The sequence below is a fragment of the Ictidomys tridecemlineatus genome, chromosome 7 (assembly GCF_052094955.1).
Source record: "Ictidomys tridecemlineatus isolate mIctTri1 chromosome 7, mIctTri1.hap1, whole genome shotgun sequence".
NCBI lineage: Eukaryota > Metazoa > Chordata > Mammalia > Rodentia > Sciuridae > Ictidomys > Ictidomys tridecemlineatus.
In genome coordinates this window covers 197,184,539-197,202,354 of record NC_135483.1, presented here as the reverse complement: position 1 = coordinate 197,202,354, position 17,816 = coordinate 197,184,539, and the positions used below count along the sequence as shown (strand labels likewise).

The 17,816-nt window shown below is 55.1% G+C and overlaps 1 protein-coding gene and 1 long non-coding RNA gene across 2 annotated transcripts; both read right to left on the bottom strand.

The window, feature by feature from the left end:
- Nucleotides 1–1,602: 1,602 nt before the first annotated feature.
- On the bottom strand, nucleotides 1,603–6,375 carry LOC144365696 (uncharacterized). The gene is made up of 3 exons (XR_013424464.1): nucleotides 5,709–6,375; nucleotides 5,519–5,603; nucleotides 1,603–5,315 (listed from the first exon to the last, which is right to left on the bottom strand). It is a non-coding gene; the product is annotated as an uncharacterized LOC144365696 (long non-coding RNA).
- Nucleotides 6,376–7,356: 981 nt separating this feature from the next.
- LOC144365695 (uncharacterized) lies at nucleotides 7,357–14,079 on the bottom strand. Its single transcript, XM_078018378.1, has one exon. The coding sequence runs from the start codon at nucleotides 13,715–13,717 to the stop codon at nucleotides 12,800–12,802; it is 918 nt and encodes a 305-aa protein (XP_077874504.1). The 5' UTR covers nucleotides 13,718–14,079; the 3' UTR covers nucleotides 7,357–12,799.
- Nucleotides 14,080–17,816: the final 3,737 nt, after the last annotated feature.

The following is a 17,816-nucleotide window of genomic DNA, read 5'->3' as shown; positions in this document are numbered from 1 at the left end:
TCTCCCCTCGTCTCAGAGTCCCCTGGATCTTACTGAGAACACAGAACAGATGCTTTCTAAAAACTGCCGTCTCCGCGGGGAGCAGTGACCGTAGGTTCCGGCTCCTATATATAAACACGCAGAGACGCTCCCAGGGCACGCTCTGCCCGGGCTCCCACCCGCCATGCAGCTTGTCCTGCAGACAGCGCTTCCTCAGGTGGGCAGCTGCTCCATGGCCCTCAGGTCCCTGCTGCAGAGACACTGGGAAAGCGTGTGGCCTACCCAGGCCCACTCCTCCCTCGGTTGATCTGCCCCCAGCCCGGGTAGGGCGCGTCCCCACCCCTCAGCCTCTCACCAGGAGGGAGGGATTGCCCCCCGTCACTCGAAGGGACTCTCGCAGAGGAAGGGAAGGTCCCGGAGCCTCCGCAGGGCTCAGGCGCCCTCAGGAGCACCCTCTCCTCCCGGATGCCCCTGCCTGGGTGTAGACACAGGGGGCCCACTGCAGGGGGGCGGCCAGCCCAGTGGAGTGGGGCTGTGGGTCTCACTCCCAGACCCCAGCCCAAAGCCTTGCTCTCAGAGGCAGGAGAGTGAGCTACCCTCCCATCTCAGGGCTCTCCCCGTGGACGACAGAGGTCCTCCAGGAGGCTGAGGGCTCTGGGCAGAGCAGGGCTGGCCCTGGTGGGGCGGGACGGGGAGGGCCCTCCACTGACCACCGTGTCTGGTGGCCCTGGCTTGTAGGTAGGGTCAGAGCTCAGGGCTGAGCGCCTCTCTCCTCCACAGTCTGCTTGAGGTTGGTGGGTGGTGGTAGAGGCTGGGAGGGGGGACCAGAAACCCCTCTCGGTGGACTGTTGGGACCACTGTGAAGGGACCCCATTTCCTCCTGCCTGTTTCACGCCCACCCAGGCTGTGAGCTCCCTCGGAAGTGACTGTCACCGTGTAAGACAAGCCTCGGCACCGCGCCCACTGCGGGGAGGCTTTGCTTTGTACTTTCCCAAAGACCAGAGGCAGCCTGGACTTCGCCCTCTGACCCTGGTCACTTTGGGGAGGAAGGTGGCCAGGACGTTAGCTCCGTTTCCTGAAGGAGGACACGGGTGCTGAGGACCCTCCGTGCTGGAGGCTGGGGAGCGCGGGTCAGGTCCTGGCCACCTTCCTCCCCAAAGTGACCAGGGTCAGAGGGCGAAGTCTACCCTGCGGGGCAGAGCTGGCACCAGGCCCCCCGGGGGCACCCTTCCAGCGAGAACTGAGGTTTCCTGTCCTGCCCCTCCCCAGACCAACCTCTGTGCCACGGTCCGCCGCAAGGCTGTCAGACCAGCCCGCCTTCAAGGTGCCGGACGGGTGAGGTGAGGCAGGTGAATGGTCATCGTCTCTGCCTGGCCTCGGAGGCACTGAGGGCCCGTCCACTGCCGAGCCTCCTTTGGAAGAGGGCCTGACTGAATCACAGGAGCCAGCTCCTGGTCACCAGGGAGCTGGGACAGAAGGGACTTCCCTAAGCAGAGGCAAGCGTGGTCCTACCACGCCGTGACCCACCTCCCATGCCGGACACCCGGCTCAGGCCCAGCCCAGGCCGGCCTCTCTCCCCACCCAGACCCCTCACACGTTCCCTGCTCCACATTCTCCAGAAACCTTCATGCAATCTGCAAATGTTTCTTGTATTTCTAAAAATAAAGACTTGTATTTTTAGACATGATAATGGATTTTGAGGTTACGTCAAAAATCCTCAGTATAACCGTCAAGTCTGGCTTCAGGTTTTCAATTGTCTCATAAATGTCAATTTATTCTTTTTACATTTTGTTTGAATTGGAATCCAGACAAGCCTGGCAGGCTGCGCGGGGACGTTCCTCAAGTCTCCTTCCATCTGTGGATTCCCGCTGTGCGTTGTCTCCTGTCTGGTGTCTGCTGTGCCTCTCTGTGCTCCTCCTCACGGTGCAGTCGAGGGGGAGAGAGGAAGGAGCCTGGGCCGCGTGAGTCTCCAGCTGTTGGTGCAGGTGGGTTCTCCTGGTTCCTCCTCGGCAGGAACAGAGGAGAAAGGCCACCGAGCTCTGGCTGTCCTGGGTCTCGGCTCAGCCCACATTGCAGCTCTGGGGTCACCTGCAGAATGGGCAAGGTGAATGCACCCAGCATTTCAGAAGAACCTCTGAGGATCGAAGGCCCGATTCGAGGCTCCTCGGAGGCCAGGTAGCTGCCCCAGAGGTAGCAACAAGCCGCACACCCCTTTAAGTGGATCAGCATTGGATTCTTTTGCTCTTGGCTCCGTTGGGTTTCTTGTAACTAGACAAGGTTAGACTTAGACACCATCTAAACCTGCTCTTCGGGTTTCAGAAGTGTCCTCCCTTCCTGGTGCTCCGGAAGCTGCCCCAGGGAAAGGCCAGGGACTGCCCCTCACACCCCCAGCACAGGAAGGCGGCTGGTATAACAGCTGCAGGCAAATGCCTCTGACCGGCTCATCTGCTAGTTTGGGGGAAAAGGAAGAAGATATAAGTTTGTTTTTCTCTCTCACATGCGACAAGACGAGCATTAGAGGGTGGGGGGGAGACTCGGCTCCCTGGAAGGACACCGCTTTACCCACTGCTGCGAGAGCCACTGCCAATGGCCCGGAGAAATGCCTCTCACCCTGGTTAGGGCAGCAGAGGGCAGCTGAGAGCCGGATCCAGGACCCTGGGCAGAAGGGACACCAGGGGAAAGACGAGGCTGCTTGGCCCTGGACGGAGCTGAGCAGGACATCCCGCTGAGAAGCAGGGAGGCCGCACCCGGGGGCTGGGGCAGCAGACGGTTCAGCCGCAGGCCTGGGCCGGAGGTGCTCCAGCTACACAAGGCTGACCATCCCCACCCCAAAGGCTCCTCGTCCAGGGAAGAGAGTCCAACCCGGAGCCTTGGCTTCGCCTGAAGCAGTCCTCAGGCACTGTCCTGTTCAGCCAGCAGTCCCTCAGCTCCAAACGGCCCAGGCAGGGACCAAGAAAGATCCAAACTGAGGGACAGGGCAGAGCCCAGCACCCGAGGCACGGTCGGACAGCTGGTGACACGGGCAGACGTGGCCTTCCTGTTGACCCTGTCTTATCCACCATTTCCTTGGCTTATCTGAACAACGGTGTTCTGCTGACGTAGAGGGGGCCCAGGCCAGCTGACCGTGTTGTGCATGGGAATGGAAGGACACCTCTGTGAGTCTGCTCCTTTCCTAGTGCTTGGGATGGTCATAGACGGGCAGAGAGAGGCAGTAGAACAGGACGACCTACCATCGCCCTTGATAAAAGACAGACTCGACATAAATATCTCATTGGCTTCTCGTGTTTGCACCTGGAGAACCGAGTTCCTGGGCATTTTGATCTCGACGTTTGCCTCAGAGGGTTTGCAGGGTGTGGAGGGAGCAGGTGGCTGTGTGAGATGCGCTTTGGTCTTTGGAGTCACGGGTCCTTGCTCAGGACCTCTGCCTCCAACTGGCCTCTGCTGGATTCCAAGCCCTGGTATGAGAATGCAGAGATGTCACATGGCTGGAGAACAAGCCGTCATCAGCTGCTGCTTCCTGGGGATTCCCTGTGCCCCCGCTGCTGCGAGGTGCTTGCCACGCTGCCTGGCCACCCACGCCGTGCCAGGTGTGCCCAGACCCCTTGGAGTGGCAGGTCAGCAACCTCCTTCCCATCAGGTCTTTCCCAGGCGGGGTCTGCTGCTGGAGCAGACCCCACCTCGCCCAGATGGCTCCCAGCTGCTCCCTCTGTGGTGTGTCCTGTGCTTGGGACAGCCTCAGCTGGGGACTCACCTGCTGTCCCCGGCACTGGCTGCAGGGTTTCCTGCCACCTCACATGACTCACTGTTCAACCAGGGATGGTTCTGAGAAGGAGGAAAACTTGTCAACTTGTGGAACAGACGGTTAATTGGCCAACAATTGATTATATTGCTGGATCTATAAAGCAGGCCCATTAATAAGTGAGTTTCAAAAATAAAGTTCTTGTTAAAAATAACTTGCATCCACGTTCATGGAAGCCAACGACGCAGACGTCTTTACATGTTCTAACTACGAGAAGGGCAGCAGCCCCGCCAGACGCATGCCCATATGCTGTATTTTAATTTGCTGTTTAGTCTCTTTTCATAAAGTCATCTTTTTTAAACTTCATCTTTCTCTTACCAAATTTGTCTTTTTTTCGATTTTCATTTTGTCTTCAATAAGTTCAAAATCGTGGACACCTCCACTGACTTTTCTGCTCACGGGGCTATGTTTATAAGATATTCTAATGATGCTGAGGTATCATGAGCTCAGCAGCTTCTGCTCAGCAGAGGGTAATCTGAATTCTATTTTTTCATATATAAATGTGTAAACATTCCAGGCCAAATGTTTCCATAGATACTATCTTTATGCCTTCATTCAGAGTACATTGCTTTGGCAAATATAAGATAAAACTTGTCAAATAAATCATATCTATTTATGGTTCTTTTGAATTTCTCCCCATATTTAGTTCCTGCAAAATTGTGAGGCTTCTCAACTTAATTCCTTCCTGGTACAGAGTGTAAATTTATCCAATTAAAAATAGGTGTTCCCTCAAAAGATCTTCCCCACAAATGGAGATTTACCAGAGGAAAGCCATCACGTCTCCACCTGGATCCTCTGCGGGACTGAGTGTCACCAGCCTCCCTTGCTGTGCCCCGTCCCTGCCCCGGGGACATCTAGTCCAGTGGGTCCGGTGTCCTTGGCTCCTCCTTGGTCTGGTCTGCGCTCTTCTTTTCCTGGGTCATCAGTCAGTGGATTTTGAGCCTGTTCATCCTGTGGACATGGGAACGCGCCTCGTGTCTTCTTTATGGTGCTGGGGACGGCAAGGGCACCCACACCTGGAGCATTCACTCACCCAAAGCCACGCCCGTGGGGGGCAGCCAGATGCTCTGAGGGCTCGAGGAAACCCGTGGGGACAGTCCCCAGCCGCGGCACCTGCAGGTCTGCCACCCCAGCTCCCCCAGCGCTCCCAGCCAAGGAGGCGCCTGGAGAGCAGAGCCAGGCCCTCCTGCCCCAGCACGGCCTTGTGGGCGCCTTCCCTGGGCCTGGCCAGGCGGGTCAGAGGGCCTCGGCAGCGCTCTCCCGGCCCTCCTCCTCTCCTCTCCTTTCAGTGTCCGGGCAGCGCTTGGCCCCAGGTTCTGCTGGCCCCGGCACACACCACTGGCCTGGCCTGGGGCGGCCACCTCTCCCGGGGGAGCACCATGCTGCTGTCCCTGCTGCCCACGGTTACCGTCCTCGGCTGCTGGCTGGTCCCTCACCCTGGCTCCCTTCCTTCCGCACTGCGACCTTCAGCTGCAGGGTGTCCTCCCCATCCCCGAGAGCGTGTCCACCGGGAGGACATCTGTTCTGCTTTGGTTTTCTGAAAGCAGTGCCATTTTGCCCTCGTTTTGAAAGCCCTCTCTGGATGTGGATTTCCAGGTCGGCAGCTCCCCTCCTCCCACTGTCTCCAGACAGCCCTTCTCCTTCCAGCACTCTTCTGTGGCCATCTGGTGGTCACGGGGTGCCAAAGAGCTGGCCTGGGCCTCCCCCGCCCTGCTCTGCTTGTCCCTGTGTCCCTCTGACCTTCAGTGTCAGCTCTGTCCACCAGTCTTCAGGCTGTTTTTAGATCCATCATGTGGATTCCTTGCTTTAAGCGCCATGGTGACAGCTGTAAAGTGACGGACCCCCTGTGTGGGTCTTGGTTCTCGGCTGGATTTCACCCTGGACATCTCCCTACCTCCCACATGAGCCAACCCGTCTGCCGCTCTGATACCTGTCACCAGAGTGTTCCGTGTTCAGAGGACAGTCAAGTCCTACATCTCTCCAGAGTCATGCCCCCAGGGTGCTTTCCGGGGTCTCCAGGACCACCTCCTTCCCCGTGTCCTCCGAGTGTGGCCGCTCCCCAGCAGCTCGCTGGCCATCACCAGGGGGAGAAGGGTCGCATGTCAGGCCTGAAACCAGCCCCTCCCCAGCAGGTGTCGTGGCCCTTCCTGGGGCGGCTCTGTCCCCACCCAGGGAGCTGCTGGAACCTTCAGAGGCTGAAGCTCTCTCACTCTTCATTCAGTAAAGATTCCACGTGTTTTCTGCACGTTCTTCAAGAGCAGTGTGGGGCCTGAGGCTGATCTGCAGATCTCGGGCTGGAGACCAAGGCCATGACCCGGACAGGGGGTGGCCACAGCTCGTCCGCATTCCACACAGCGTGACCACAAAGCGTGGAGCTCATTACCTGACTGTGTGAGATGCTGACTCACGTCCACTGGCCTGGGCCTCGGGTGTGCGTCACCCAGTGTTTCTGGGATTCCCCAGTGTCATGTTCCATGACTAAACACTCAGGTCACTCCAGGTGAACTGGGCTGCACAAAATGATCCCACAGAGGCAGAGATACCTTTTTCTTTGGCTCCTCTGACCTTAGGGGTCCATGTAAAGAGAGAGTGGAGCACGTGCTGAACCTTTTATTGGGGAGAAGCCATTCAAATGAGGCCAGGGGTAGGATTACAAGGGAACAGGGGAGTGGGGCTCAACCCCCCCGCACCTGGAGACCTGCCTTGTCATCAACCCCCTGCACCTGGAGTCCTGCCTTGTCATCAACCCCCTGCACCTGGAGTCCTGCCTTGTCATCAACCCCCTGCACCTGGAGTCCTGCCTTGTCATCAACCCCCTGCACCTGGAGTCCTGCCTTGTCATCAACCCCCTGCACCTGGAGTCCTGCCTTGTCATCAACCCCCTGCACCTGGAGTCCTGCCTTGCCATCCTGCCGGGACAACACCCCAGTCACCACCAAATGTACCGGTTGGTCAGAGCCTGTGCTTCAGGACCGGAAGGTGTGGTCATTACAGGACTGGAAGGTGTGGTCATTGCAGGACCAGAAGGCGTGGTCATTGCAGGACCGGAAGGCGTGGTCATTGTAGGACCGGAAGGCGTGGTCATTGCAGGACCGGAAGGCGTGGTCATTGCAGGACCGGAAGGCGTGGTCATTGCGGGACCGGAAGGCGTGGTCATTGCAGGACCGGAAGGCGTGGTCATTTCAGGACCGGAAGGCGTGGTCATTGCAGGACCGGAAAGCGTGGTCATTGCAGGACTGGAAGGCGTGGTCATTTGAGGACTGGAAGGCGTGGTCATTGCAGGATCGGAAGGCGTGGTCATTGCAGAACCAGAAGGTGTAGTGATTTCAGGACCGGAAGGCGTGGTCATTGCAGGACTGGAAGGCATGGTCATTTCAGGACCGGAAGGCGTGGTCATTGCAGGACTGGAAGGCGTGGTCACTCGGAGCGGTTCCCCACACCCCCCCCCCCCATGAGCCTATGAATGACAGCCCAGAAGGCCGGAGCAGGAGCCCTTGGCTGCCTTGCACTCTGGCGGGGACAGGGTGCTGAAAGACCCCCGAGACCCCAACCCAGAATGGAACACGCGAGTCACTGGATGCAATCAGCAGGAGGAATTTATTCACATAGGCGCCTATGGATGCAAAGCAGAACCTCAGCCGTGGCTTAGGCAGCTTGCATGCATGGGCTCGGGGTTACAGGATTCTTATAGGTTGCAAGGGATAAGATTCCAACTTAGCACAGTAACAGTTATTTCATTGGCCCCCCCATGACAGCTTGGCACAGTATCAGCTATTTCATTGGCCCCCTCTCAAGCTCCCCTAAAAGTGGTCACAGGGGGCAGAGTGGGTTTGGAGACCCCACCCATGTGCTCCTATTTTTGTCCTCTTTTGCTCAAGTCTGCCCCTCTGGAACATCTCGTGGTTTCTTAACTGTCTGGGACATCTTGCGGTTTTGACATGAGGGTATTAACGTATGGGTTACAACATGGGGGGTGTGGGGCATGGGTTGCGGTTAGGAGGAAGCATCTTGTGACTGCAGAGCAAAACGTTATATTTCTTAACATTAAGCTTAAGGCTTTGAGGCTGGGGTCTTTCATTCCCCCCTTTTTTTTTATCAGGGATATAATCTTATATCCATAGATCTGCCTGTTCGGGTTCAGATTCAGCCTGTTGTTGAAGCAAGTGATATTGCTGGGTAAGGACCATGGTTTGTACTACAGAAAGCCTGTCTTTTATAAACTGCATCAATTTGTTAAAAATACAGGGTCCAAACATTAAAATCAACAGCAAGATAATCAAGGGTCCAGCTATAGTAGATAATAGAGTAGTCAGCCATGGGGACTTATTGAACCAGCCTTCAAATCAACTTTGAGAGCTCCGCAGGGATCTTTCCCGTGCATCTAGTCTTTTCTCTGAGTTTTGTCATGGATTCCCTTATTACCCCTGTATGATCTGTGTAAAAGTAACAATTTTTTTTTTTTTTTTAGGGCAGCACAAAGCCCTCCTTCCTTTAAGAACAATAAGTCTAGACCCCGTCTATTTTGCAATATTACCTCTGATAAGGAGGTTAAAGATTTTTTTAAAGCAGTTACAGAGGTTTCTATTGTCCTCAGATCTTGCTGTACTGCGGCTTCTAGGATCCCCAACTGTCTGGGACTTTCGGGGGTGCGGGGGGTTATACAAGTGGTGCCTGGCAGCTGACATGGGGAGAGCTAGACATAAAGTGAATAAAGTCAGCAGCGAGTGAGTCTTATCTTTAGCGGGTTTTGAGTGCGCTGCAATTTCCATCCTGAAGAGGTGCTGGTGGATTCCAGTGGATGAGCAGTCTTTACATGAGAGGCGTGGATCCAAGCAGAGATGCCGTCCACTTTGACTGCAGTAGGAGTCGTCAGCAGGACAGTGTAGGGTCCTTTCCACCGTGGTTCAAGGTTCTTGCTCTGGTGTCTGCGTACCCAGACGGTGTCTCCGACTTTGAAGGGATGTGGCAGCGATGGGGTTTTAAGTTCCTCTTTGTATGCTGCGGCTAAAGGCTTCCAGACCTCGTTCTGAACCAGCTGCAAGGCACGCAAATGAGTCTGCATAGATGGGGCGAGGGAGGCACAGGTTTCAGTTTCATAAAAGTTAACAGCAGGTGGTGGGGCACCGTACAGAATCTCAAATGGGGTTAGTCCCTGTGGGCCTGGGGTATTTCGGGCCCGATATAAGGCTAAAGGCAGGAGCTGTACCCAGTCTCCAGTGCCAGTTTCAAGCGTTAATTTGGTCAAGGTCTCCTTAATAGTTCTATTCATTCTTTCTACCTGTCCTGAACTTTGGGGTCTGTAAGCACAATGTAATTTCCAATTGATCCCCAATATATTGGCCACCATCTGACTTACCTGGGAAACGAAGGCAGGCCCGTTATCCGATCCAATTGTCCCAGGTACCCCATACCTGGGAAAAATCTCTTCTAATAATTTCTTTGCAACCACCTTAGCAGTTTCATGTCGAGTCGGGAATGCTTCTGCCCATCCGGAGAAGGTATCAACAAAAACTAGAAGATACTTATAGCCATACATACCTGGTTTGATTTCAGTAAAGTCTATTTCCCAATGGGTTCCAGGTTTATGCCCTTTTATTCGAATTCCGATTCCAATCTTGTTTTTACCAGCATTTACCTGGGCACATGCTTGACAATTTTCTGCTGTCTGGCGAAGAAGTTGATCCCTGTTTGGGAGATATAAAGTACCTTCCCCGCGGTCTAAAAGTTCTTTTATCTTTTTAGCTCCAAGGTGTGTGAGTCTGTGTAGGGACTTCACTAGTTGTTTTGCATCTTTAAGGGGCATGATAGTCTTTCCTTGATATTTCCAGGTATTGTCCTCTGGGCTGTAGGTAGCCCCCAGTCTCTGTATGACATTTAAGTCCTTGTCTTCATAGACCCATTGTTCTTCGTGGTTAGCATGCGGTGGGTCTACTTGTTGGGGCAATAGAGTCATTATTAAGAGCTGTGGCCCTAGAGCTGCTTTCTTGGCTGTCTCATCTGCTAATCTGTTCCCTTTGGCCTCTGGAGTGTCTTTTTTCTGATGGCCGGGACAATGCATGATACTTAATTTCTTAGGCAAAAATAAAGCTTTAAGTAAAGCTAATATTTCAGTCTTATTTTTGATTTCTTTTCCTTCTGAGGTTAGTAATCCTTGGCGCTTGTAAATTTCCCCATGTATATGAGCAGTGGCAAAAGCATATCTGCTGTCTGTGTATACATTTAGCTTTTTCCCCTCTGCCAGCTTTAAGGCTTGAGTCAGAGCTATCAGTTCTGCCCGCTGAGCTGACGTCCCGCCCGGAAGCGCACTCGCCCATATTACCTCAGATTCAGTGGTGATGGCCGCTCCTGCTCGTCGTTCTCCATTGAGCAGATAACTGCTTCCATCTGTATACCAGACTAGCTCTGCATCCTTCATTGGTTGGTCTGTGAGGTCTGGCCGGGTCCCCTGTGTTTCTGCAAGAATCTGCTGGCAGTTGTGAGGATCTGCTTTTTCCGGGAGCGGCAGGAGGGTTGCTGGATTTAATGTCACCAAGGGGCCGAACTGGATCCGGTCAGTATCCAATAACAAAGACTGGTAATGGGTGAGCCGGGCATTTGACATCCAGCGGTCGGGTGGCTGGCGAATTATGGTTTCAATGGCATGAGGGGTTAATAGGGTTAATGGCTGTCCCAAAGTCAGTTTGGTGGCATCCTTAATCAGAAGAGCCACAGCTGCTATCATCCGGAGGCAAGGTGGCCATCCGGCTGCCACTGGATCCAATTTCTTTGACAGGTAGGCTATAGGGCGCCTCCAGGGTCCCAGTTTTTGGGTTAGAACCCCTTTTGCATAACCCTGTTTTTCATCTATAAACAGATCAAAAGGCTTGGTAATGTCTGGCAGACCTAAGGCGGGGGCCGATAAAAGAGCCAATTTAATTTGTTCAAATGCCAATTGATGTTCCTCAGTCCAGGTAAAGGAAATACCTGGTTTAGTCAGTGGATACAAGGGGGCTGCTATCTCAGCAAACCCAGGAATCCAGAGTCTGCAGAAACCTGCGGTTCCTAGAAACTCCCGCAGCTGCTTGGGACTCTGGGGAGTTGGTATATTTGAGATAGTCTCTTTCCTGGCAGCTGTCAGCCAGCGCCGACCATCGTAAAGTTCATAGCCAAGATAGGTAACCTTTGTCTGACAGATTTGGGCCTTCTTTGCTGATGCCCTGTACCCCAGTAGTCCCAAGGTTTGCAACAATTCTTTCGTACCTGTTAGGCAGTCTTCTTTGGAGGTTGCAGCCAACAAGATATCATCCACATATTGAAGCATAATTAAGGAAGGGTGTCTTACCCGAAATTCAGCCAAGTCCTGGTGCAGAGCCTCATCAAAGAGCGTTGGGCTGTTTTTAAATCCTTGTGGTAGTCTCGTCCAAGTCAGCTGTCCAGAAACCCTTTCCTCGGGATCTTTCCATTCGAATGCAAAAAGGGCCTGACTTTGGGGAGACAGTCTTAGGCAGAAAAAGGCATCTTTTAGGTCCAAAACAGTATACCAGGTATGGGTCGGAGGCAAGGTGCTGAGGAGATTGTAGGGATTTGGCACTGTGGGGTGAATGTCTTCTACCCTTTTGTTAACTTCCCTTAAGTCCTGAACCGGTCGATAATCATTAGTCCCTGGCTTTTTGACCGGTAGCAGCGGGGTGTTCCAGGGCGACCGGCAAGATGTTAGAATGCCTTGATCTAGGAGGCGTTTGATATGCGGCTTGATGCCTTGGTAGGCCTCCCTTGACATAGGATATTGTTTAATATTAATAGGAGTTGCAGTGGCTTTTAGCTGTATGACTATTGGAGGTTGTTGTTTAGCTATTCCCATTCCTCCAGTTTCTGCCCAGGCCTCCGGGTAGGAACTAAGCCAATAGTCCATGTTTTTAATAGGTAGTGAGGACTTATCAAAAAGTTTGTATTCATCTTCTAGTTTGAAAGTCAATACATGCAAGGGGGTCTGGTTTGGCCCGGTAATAGAGACACCCCCGTCCTTGAAATAAATTTGGGCCCTCAATTTGGTTAACAGGTCTCTTCCTAGTAGTGGATACGGACAATCAGGCACATGTAGAAACGAATGAGAAACCTTACCTGTGGCAAGGTGTACTTCTCTTTCGGTAGTCCATCGGTATGGTTTGTTCCCGGTGGCACCTTGGACCCATGTTGTTCTGTGGCTTATGGGTCCTGGTGCTTGCGTCAGCACTGAGTGTTGGGCTCCCGTATCCACTAGGAAGGTTACAGGTTGCTCCCCTACTTGTAGGGTTACCCGGGGCTCAGGGGGGAGCTCCTGGCCCTGACTCCTTCAGTCTTCATCTAATGCTAGTAACTGCGAGGCCCGATTTGCACCTCTTCTAGGGTTGGGGGGTCTCTTTGGGCAGTCTTTTACCTAGTGTCCTTTTTCCTTACAGTAGGCACATTGGTCTCGGTCTACATGGGGTCTGCTCCGTTCCCTGTCCTGACTTACTTTGTCTCCCTGACGTCCTGCCTGAACTACAGTGGCCAATATTTTGCTTAGTTCCCTGTTACGCTTTCGATCACTTTCTCTTTCCCTTTTGTCTGACTCTTCTCTAAGCTTAAGGTCTCGTTCTTCTTGCATCTTCCTGATTCTATCCTTTTGTTCCTCTGGAGTTTCTCTCTTGTTAAATATCTTTTCTGCTTCCTTCAGCAAATCTGTTAGAGAGAAATCCTGCAAATTATCCAGTCTTTGCAACTTAGTTCTGATGTCTGGGGCAGATTGCCAAATAAATGTCATAGAGACATTTTCTTTCTGATCCTCACTATCAGGATCGAAGGGTGTGAACCTCCGATATGCCTCCTTTAGTCTTTCTAAAAATGCTGTTGGGCTCTCCTCTGCTCCCTGAATAGTTTGTCTTACCTGGGCCAAATTAATGGGCCGACGCCCTGCTCCTTGGAGACCCGCTATGAGTAACTGGCGATAGAGACGTAGGTGGTTCCTACCTGCTTCAGTGGTATAGTCCCAGTTTGGCCGGGTTAAAGGAAAAGCCTCGTTAATCAAATTTGGGAGTTGGGTAGGTCGCCCATCATCCCCTGGTACATTTTTGCGAGCTTCCAAAAGAACTTTTTGTTTCTCCTTGGCTGGTGAGTCACTAGAATAGATTCAATCAGAGAGGTTAAAGCTACAGGGTCTTTAGCAAAGGAAGGATTATGAGTTTTCCAGTTATAAAGGTCAGAGGCTGAGAATGGCCAATACTGATATTGGCCATTGGGACCCCCCATTTGCCGCAGGGGGAGAACTCTAGAAGTGTCCCCTGGTGCAGTGTGATCCCGTCGTCCTCGGAGCTGTCCCACCATGGGGGATGGATCTGGGGGAGCACTGGCTGTTGGACCCTCTTGGTCATCTTCTTCTTCCTCCGAGGAAGGTGGATTGGACCCAAGGGCTGGCAAGGGCTGGGGCTGATAAGGAGGAGGCTCATCAGCTAGCAGGTCAATTAGGGCTGAGTCTTCTGGTGGCAAAACCTTCTTTGGTGTTGCCCCTGGCTTAGTTGAAGTTTCAGATTTGTCGAGAACAGGGTAAAGTTGGGAGGTTTGAGGGGGTAGAAGAGGAGGAACTGGAAGGAGAGGGGCAGAGGGCTCGAGGGGAGAAGAAGAAGAAGGAGACTTAGGAGGAGAGAAAGGAGCTACCCAGGAGGGTGGCGTGGAAGCTAAATCTTCCCAAGTAATAATATAGGGTATTTGATCAGGGTGTCCCTGAGGACCTTGGATGAAGATTCGAGACTTCACCTGTAAGATAGAATCAATGTTAAAGGTTCCTTCAGGAGGCCAGCTGGTATTGAATGTAGGCCATTCTGAGGCACAGAGAGTTTTCCATTTCTTCTTTTTGACCGTCACGGACAAGTTGTTTGCGCGCTTTTGGACGTCCTGCCAATGATCTAGAGTAAGGCTCAAAGGGGTAGTTAGGGTGTTCCCCATATTTCTTTCAGACAGAAAGTAGACAGACAGACACAGTAGTACAAAGACGAGACCGAACGGGACGAGCGCTGCGCGGTGCCGGCAGAAACCGAATTCAGATGGCTTGGGAGAAGTTAGTACTTCTCTTTCGCCTACAAAGACAGTGTATCCTTCAGAAACACTGGGGGCCCCGAAAAAATGGACCCTTCGGATCCCTGGGACGTCTCCCAGGGTGGCAGGGGAGAAGTCCGAGCTAAACCTCAAATTAGCTCCTTCTCAAGCTGCCTTCAGATACTGAGCTACGCGTAGACTTCAGAATACAGACGCTGCGCAAGACATTAAACATAGAGACAAACATAGAGACAGAGAGCTCGTATTTGCCGGCTTACCTCCCAGTGAAGTCGAGTGTCCTCCGGATTTGGGTCTGGGTCGTTCCGGTAATCCCGGACGAGCCCCCAAATGAAAGACCCCCGAGACCCCAACCCAGAATGGAACACGCGAGTCACTGGATGCAATCAGCAGGAGGAATTTATTCACATAGGCGCCTATGGATGCAAAGCAGAACCTCAGCCGTGGCTTAGGCAGCTTGCATGCATGGGCTCGGGGTTACAGGATTCTTATAGGTTGCAAGGGATAAGATTCCAACTTAGCACAGTAACAGTTATTTCATTGGCCCCCCCATGACAGCTTGGCACAGTATCAGCTATTTCATTGGCCCCCTCTCAAGCTCCCCTAAAAGTGGTCACAGGGGGCAGAGTGGGTTTGGAGACCCCACCCATGTGCTCCTATTTTTGTCCTCTTTTGCTCAAGTCTGCCCCTCTGGAACATCTCGTGGTTTCTTAACTGTCTGGGACATCTTGCGGTTTTGACATGAGGGTATTAACGTATGGGTTACAACATGGGGGGTGTGGGGCATGGGTTGCGGTTAGGAGGAAGCATCTTGTGACTGCAGAGCAAAACGTTATATTTCTTAACATTAAGCTTAAGGCTTTGAGGCTGGGGTCTTTCAGTGCCACCTTCTTCTCCTGGACTGGGTGGGACATTTAGATGAGCTGAGCGCAAACTTGTCAACCACAGTGCGTTGAAGGAAAGCCCACCCCGGGAAGGAGCCACCCGTGCCAGGTGTGGAAGGCGGTGGCTCTGCGGATTCCCCACTGTGAGGGGACAGAGAAGCGCAAGGTGGCCGTTTCTCACTGGCACTGCCCGTGGAGGGGTCTTGAAAAGCTAACACGGCCAGCACTTTAGGTCTGGAGAGCCACCATCTCCCTCACAGGCAGTGACAGAGCGGTGGCCCGTCTGTGTGACTCCCAGGCCCGGGGCTCTCCCTGGGTCCCCTCTTAGAACCCCCTTCCGGGTTCCAAGGCGGGGCCTGCTCACACCAGGGCTCTGGGCTGGAGCAGGGACCCCTCCTGGGCCCGCAGACCGCCCATGGAGGCAGCGGGGACGGGTGCCAGGCCCAGCTTCTCCTTCAGTCAGCGTCCTCTGCCCACACGGGAAGGCCCAGCCTCTGATCTGTGGCTGGGACCCTCTGTGGAGAGCCCATGTCTGGGAGGACAGGAGAGAAGTGTTCAGACACCGGAGCCTGAGGAACAGGAGCATGGGAGGGGGCCGACTGGCCACCAGCAGCAGGGGACCAGGCGGGCTCTGGCGCCAGATCCAGGTGCTGCCCACTCCTCCCCTTCTCTGTCCCTTCTGCCTGGTTCTAGTCTGAACGCAGGCTGGCTCCAGGCCCCAGGTCCACCCCGGTCCTTAGGGGCTGCTCCCCTGAGACTCAGCACTCCTGCGATTGGAGGTTGAGGCCCCTCTCCTCCTCTACGGGTTTCCTGTTTGCTGTCCCCTCTGCTGCCACATGAGCTCGGGCTCTAGCCTCTGGCCCCTGTGGTGGTGTCTCCTTCTCTCCCGCCCAGAGACAGGGCCAGGTCCTTTCTGAGCTTGGGCCAGAGCCCCGCTAGGCACCCCAGGAGGAGTCCAGGACTGAATGCAGCCCCTCCCTCCACCCAGCACCTCTGGGCCTGGGGGACTCACAGAAGCTCAGTGCAAGTAACTGCCAGACCTGCTGGGCCAGGTGGGCCGGCGCCAGGGGACAGGGGTCCCAGGTCAGGTGGGCCGGTGCCTGGGGACAGGGGTCCCAGGTCAGGTGGGAGGGGTGGTCTTAGGACAGGGGCCTCAGGTCAGGTAGGAGGGGTGGTCTTAGGACAGGGGTCCCAGGTCAGGTGGGAGGGGTGGTCTTAGGACAGGGGTCCCAGGTCAGGTAGGAGGGGTGGTCTTAGGACAGGGGTCTCAGGTCAGGTGGGAGGGGTGGTCTTAGGACAGGGGTCCCAGGTCAGGTAGGAGGGGTGGTCTTAGGACAGGGGTCCCAGGTCAGGTAGGAGGGGTGGTCTTAGGACAGGGGTCCCAGGTCAGGTGGGAGGGGTGGTCTTAGGACAGGGGTCTCAGGTCAGGTGGGAGGGGTGGTCTTAGGACAGGGGTCTCAGGTCAGGTAGGAGGGGTGGTCTTAGGACAGGGGTCCCAGGTCAGGTGGGAGGGGTGGTCTTAGGACAGGGGTCCCAGGTCAGGTGGGCAGGCGCCTGGGGACAGGGGGTCCTCGGCAGCTCTGCTCTCCTCCTCCCTGCGGGCATGGTGCCCTGGCAGAGAAGGGGAGCCAGGGCAGGTGAATGTGACCAGTCTCCATGGACTTGATCCATAACTGAAGCCATACATAGTCACATGGCCCCGCTTCACGGGGACAAAAGGGTCAGCTGTTGTAGAAACGGTGAACCCTCACACTCAGGGTTTATCTTGGTGGCTAATGTGGCTGGAGCGTGGGACCCCTCGGTCTGTAGTCACCCCCAGGGGCTGGTGCTGGGGGCATGGAGGGACAGGCTCCATGCACCCTCTCTGCAGATGCCGGTGCTCAGGACGGGCAGCTCCAACATCCATGCCTTACTGAAGCCCTCTTCAGGGGACATGGCCTCCTGGGGCTGTTCTCTAGAATAGACTGCCTCCCGGATGCGACTGTGGGTCACAGGAGCCGCTGGCCACCGGGAACACTCTCTCTCACAGTGAGGACTTGGGCTTCCCAGCACCTGCTCACTGGGGAGGACCTCCCAGGGGTCCCGCTGGGAGCTTGGGGTGCCAGGCAACAGGTGAGCTGGCCTCCGCTGGTCAGGCTCAGGTGCAGAGGATCAGAGCAGTCACTGGTCCAAGGTGAGGACCACATGACACAGCGAGGTCATCCCGGGGTCACAAGGCAAGGAACCCAGGCCCCAGGTGACAGGCAGGTGACTCAGCTCTCCTCCAGTGGTCACCTCTGCTCCAGGCTGGCTTTCAGTAGGGCCTTGACTGAGTGGGATTTCTGGGCCATCTGCAGCTGGATTTTGACATCCGCTGTCCGCTTGGACTGTTGGACAGGACCACCGGAAGCTGCTGATGGGTGTGGGGGGGTGCTAAAATGGCCACAGTGAGGGATGTCCAAGGGCTGTTTCCAGAGGAAAGGCTGTGGAGTGACCGGGGAGCCGGCAGGCACAGCCCCTCACGGGGGTGCAGATGACCCTCTGTCCAGACCCTAAGAGCGGCAGGCATCCCTCAGCCCCACTCCCTGCCCCGCCCAGGGTGGCTTTCGGGCATCCATGGAGCCCCAAGTCCTGGCTGGCAGGGGCGTGCTCACCTGAGCCCCGGGCAGTGGCCTTTCCTGGCACCAAGGCCACTGTGCCCCTGGACGGGTTTCCTTTTCCTTCTGTTTCCTGGTGGACGTGGGTGTCTGCCGCGGTGCTGGGGAGGGAAGAGCCCCAGCCTCACTCCCTGCGACCCCCCAGGTCCCCTCCTCCGCACGCCACCCTCTCCACAGACCTTGCCGGAAGGCTGCAGCGTCCCTCTGAGGCCCGAGGCCTGGGAAAGGCACCTGCACACCCAGCCAGTGTGCAGGGAGGCACAGGGAGGGCAGCAGGGTCCAGCAGGGGGCTACGGAGAAGGTGGCTTTGGGAACAGGAGGGCTGACGGGGCTGCTGTCCTGAAGAGGCCCTGGATGGCCTCTTGGGCCACCTCGGGAGCCTGCGGGGGTGCAGTTGTGCTCAGAGGACAAGGCTCTCTGCGGCGTCCTGCCCGGGGAGGCCAGCCACCGCAGTGAGCCTCCCTTGGCTCC

Coding starts and splice junctions, on each gene's coding strand:
- LOC144365695 (XM_078018378.1), bottom strand. CDS start 13,717: ATGGGGAACACCCTAACTACCCCTTTGAGCCTTACTCTAGATCATTGG.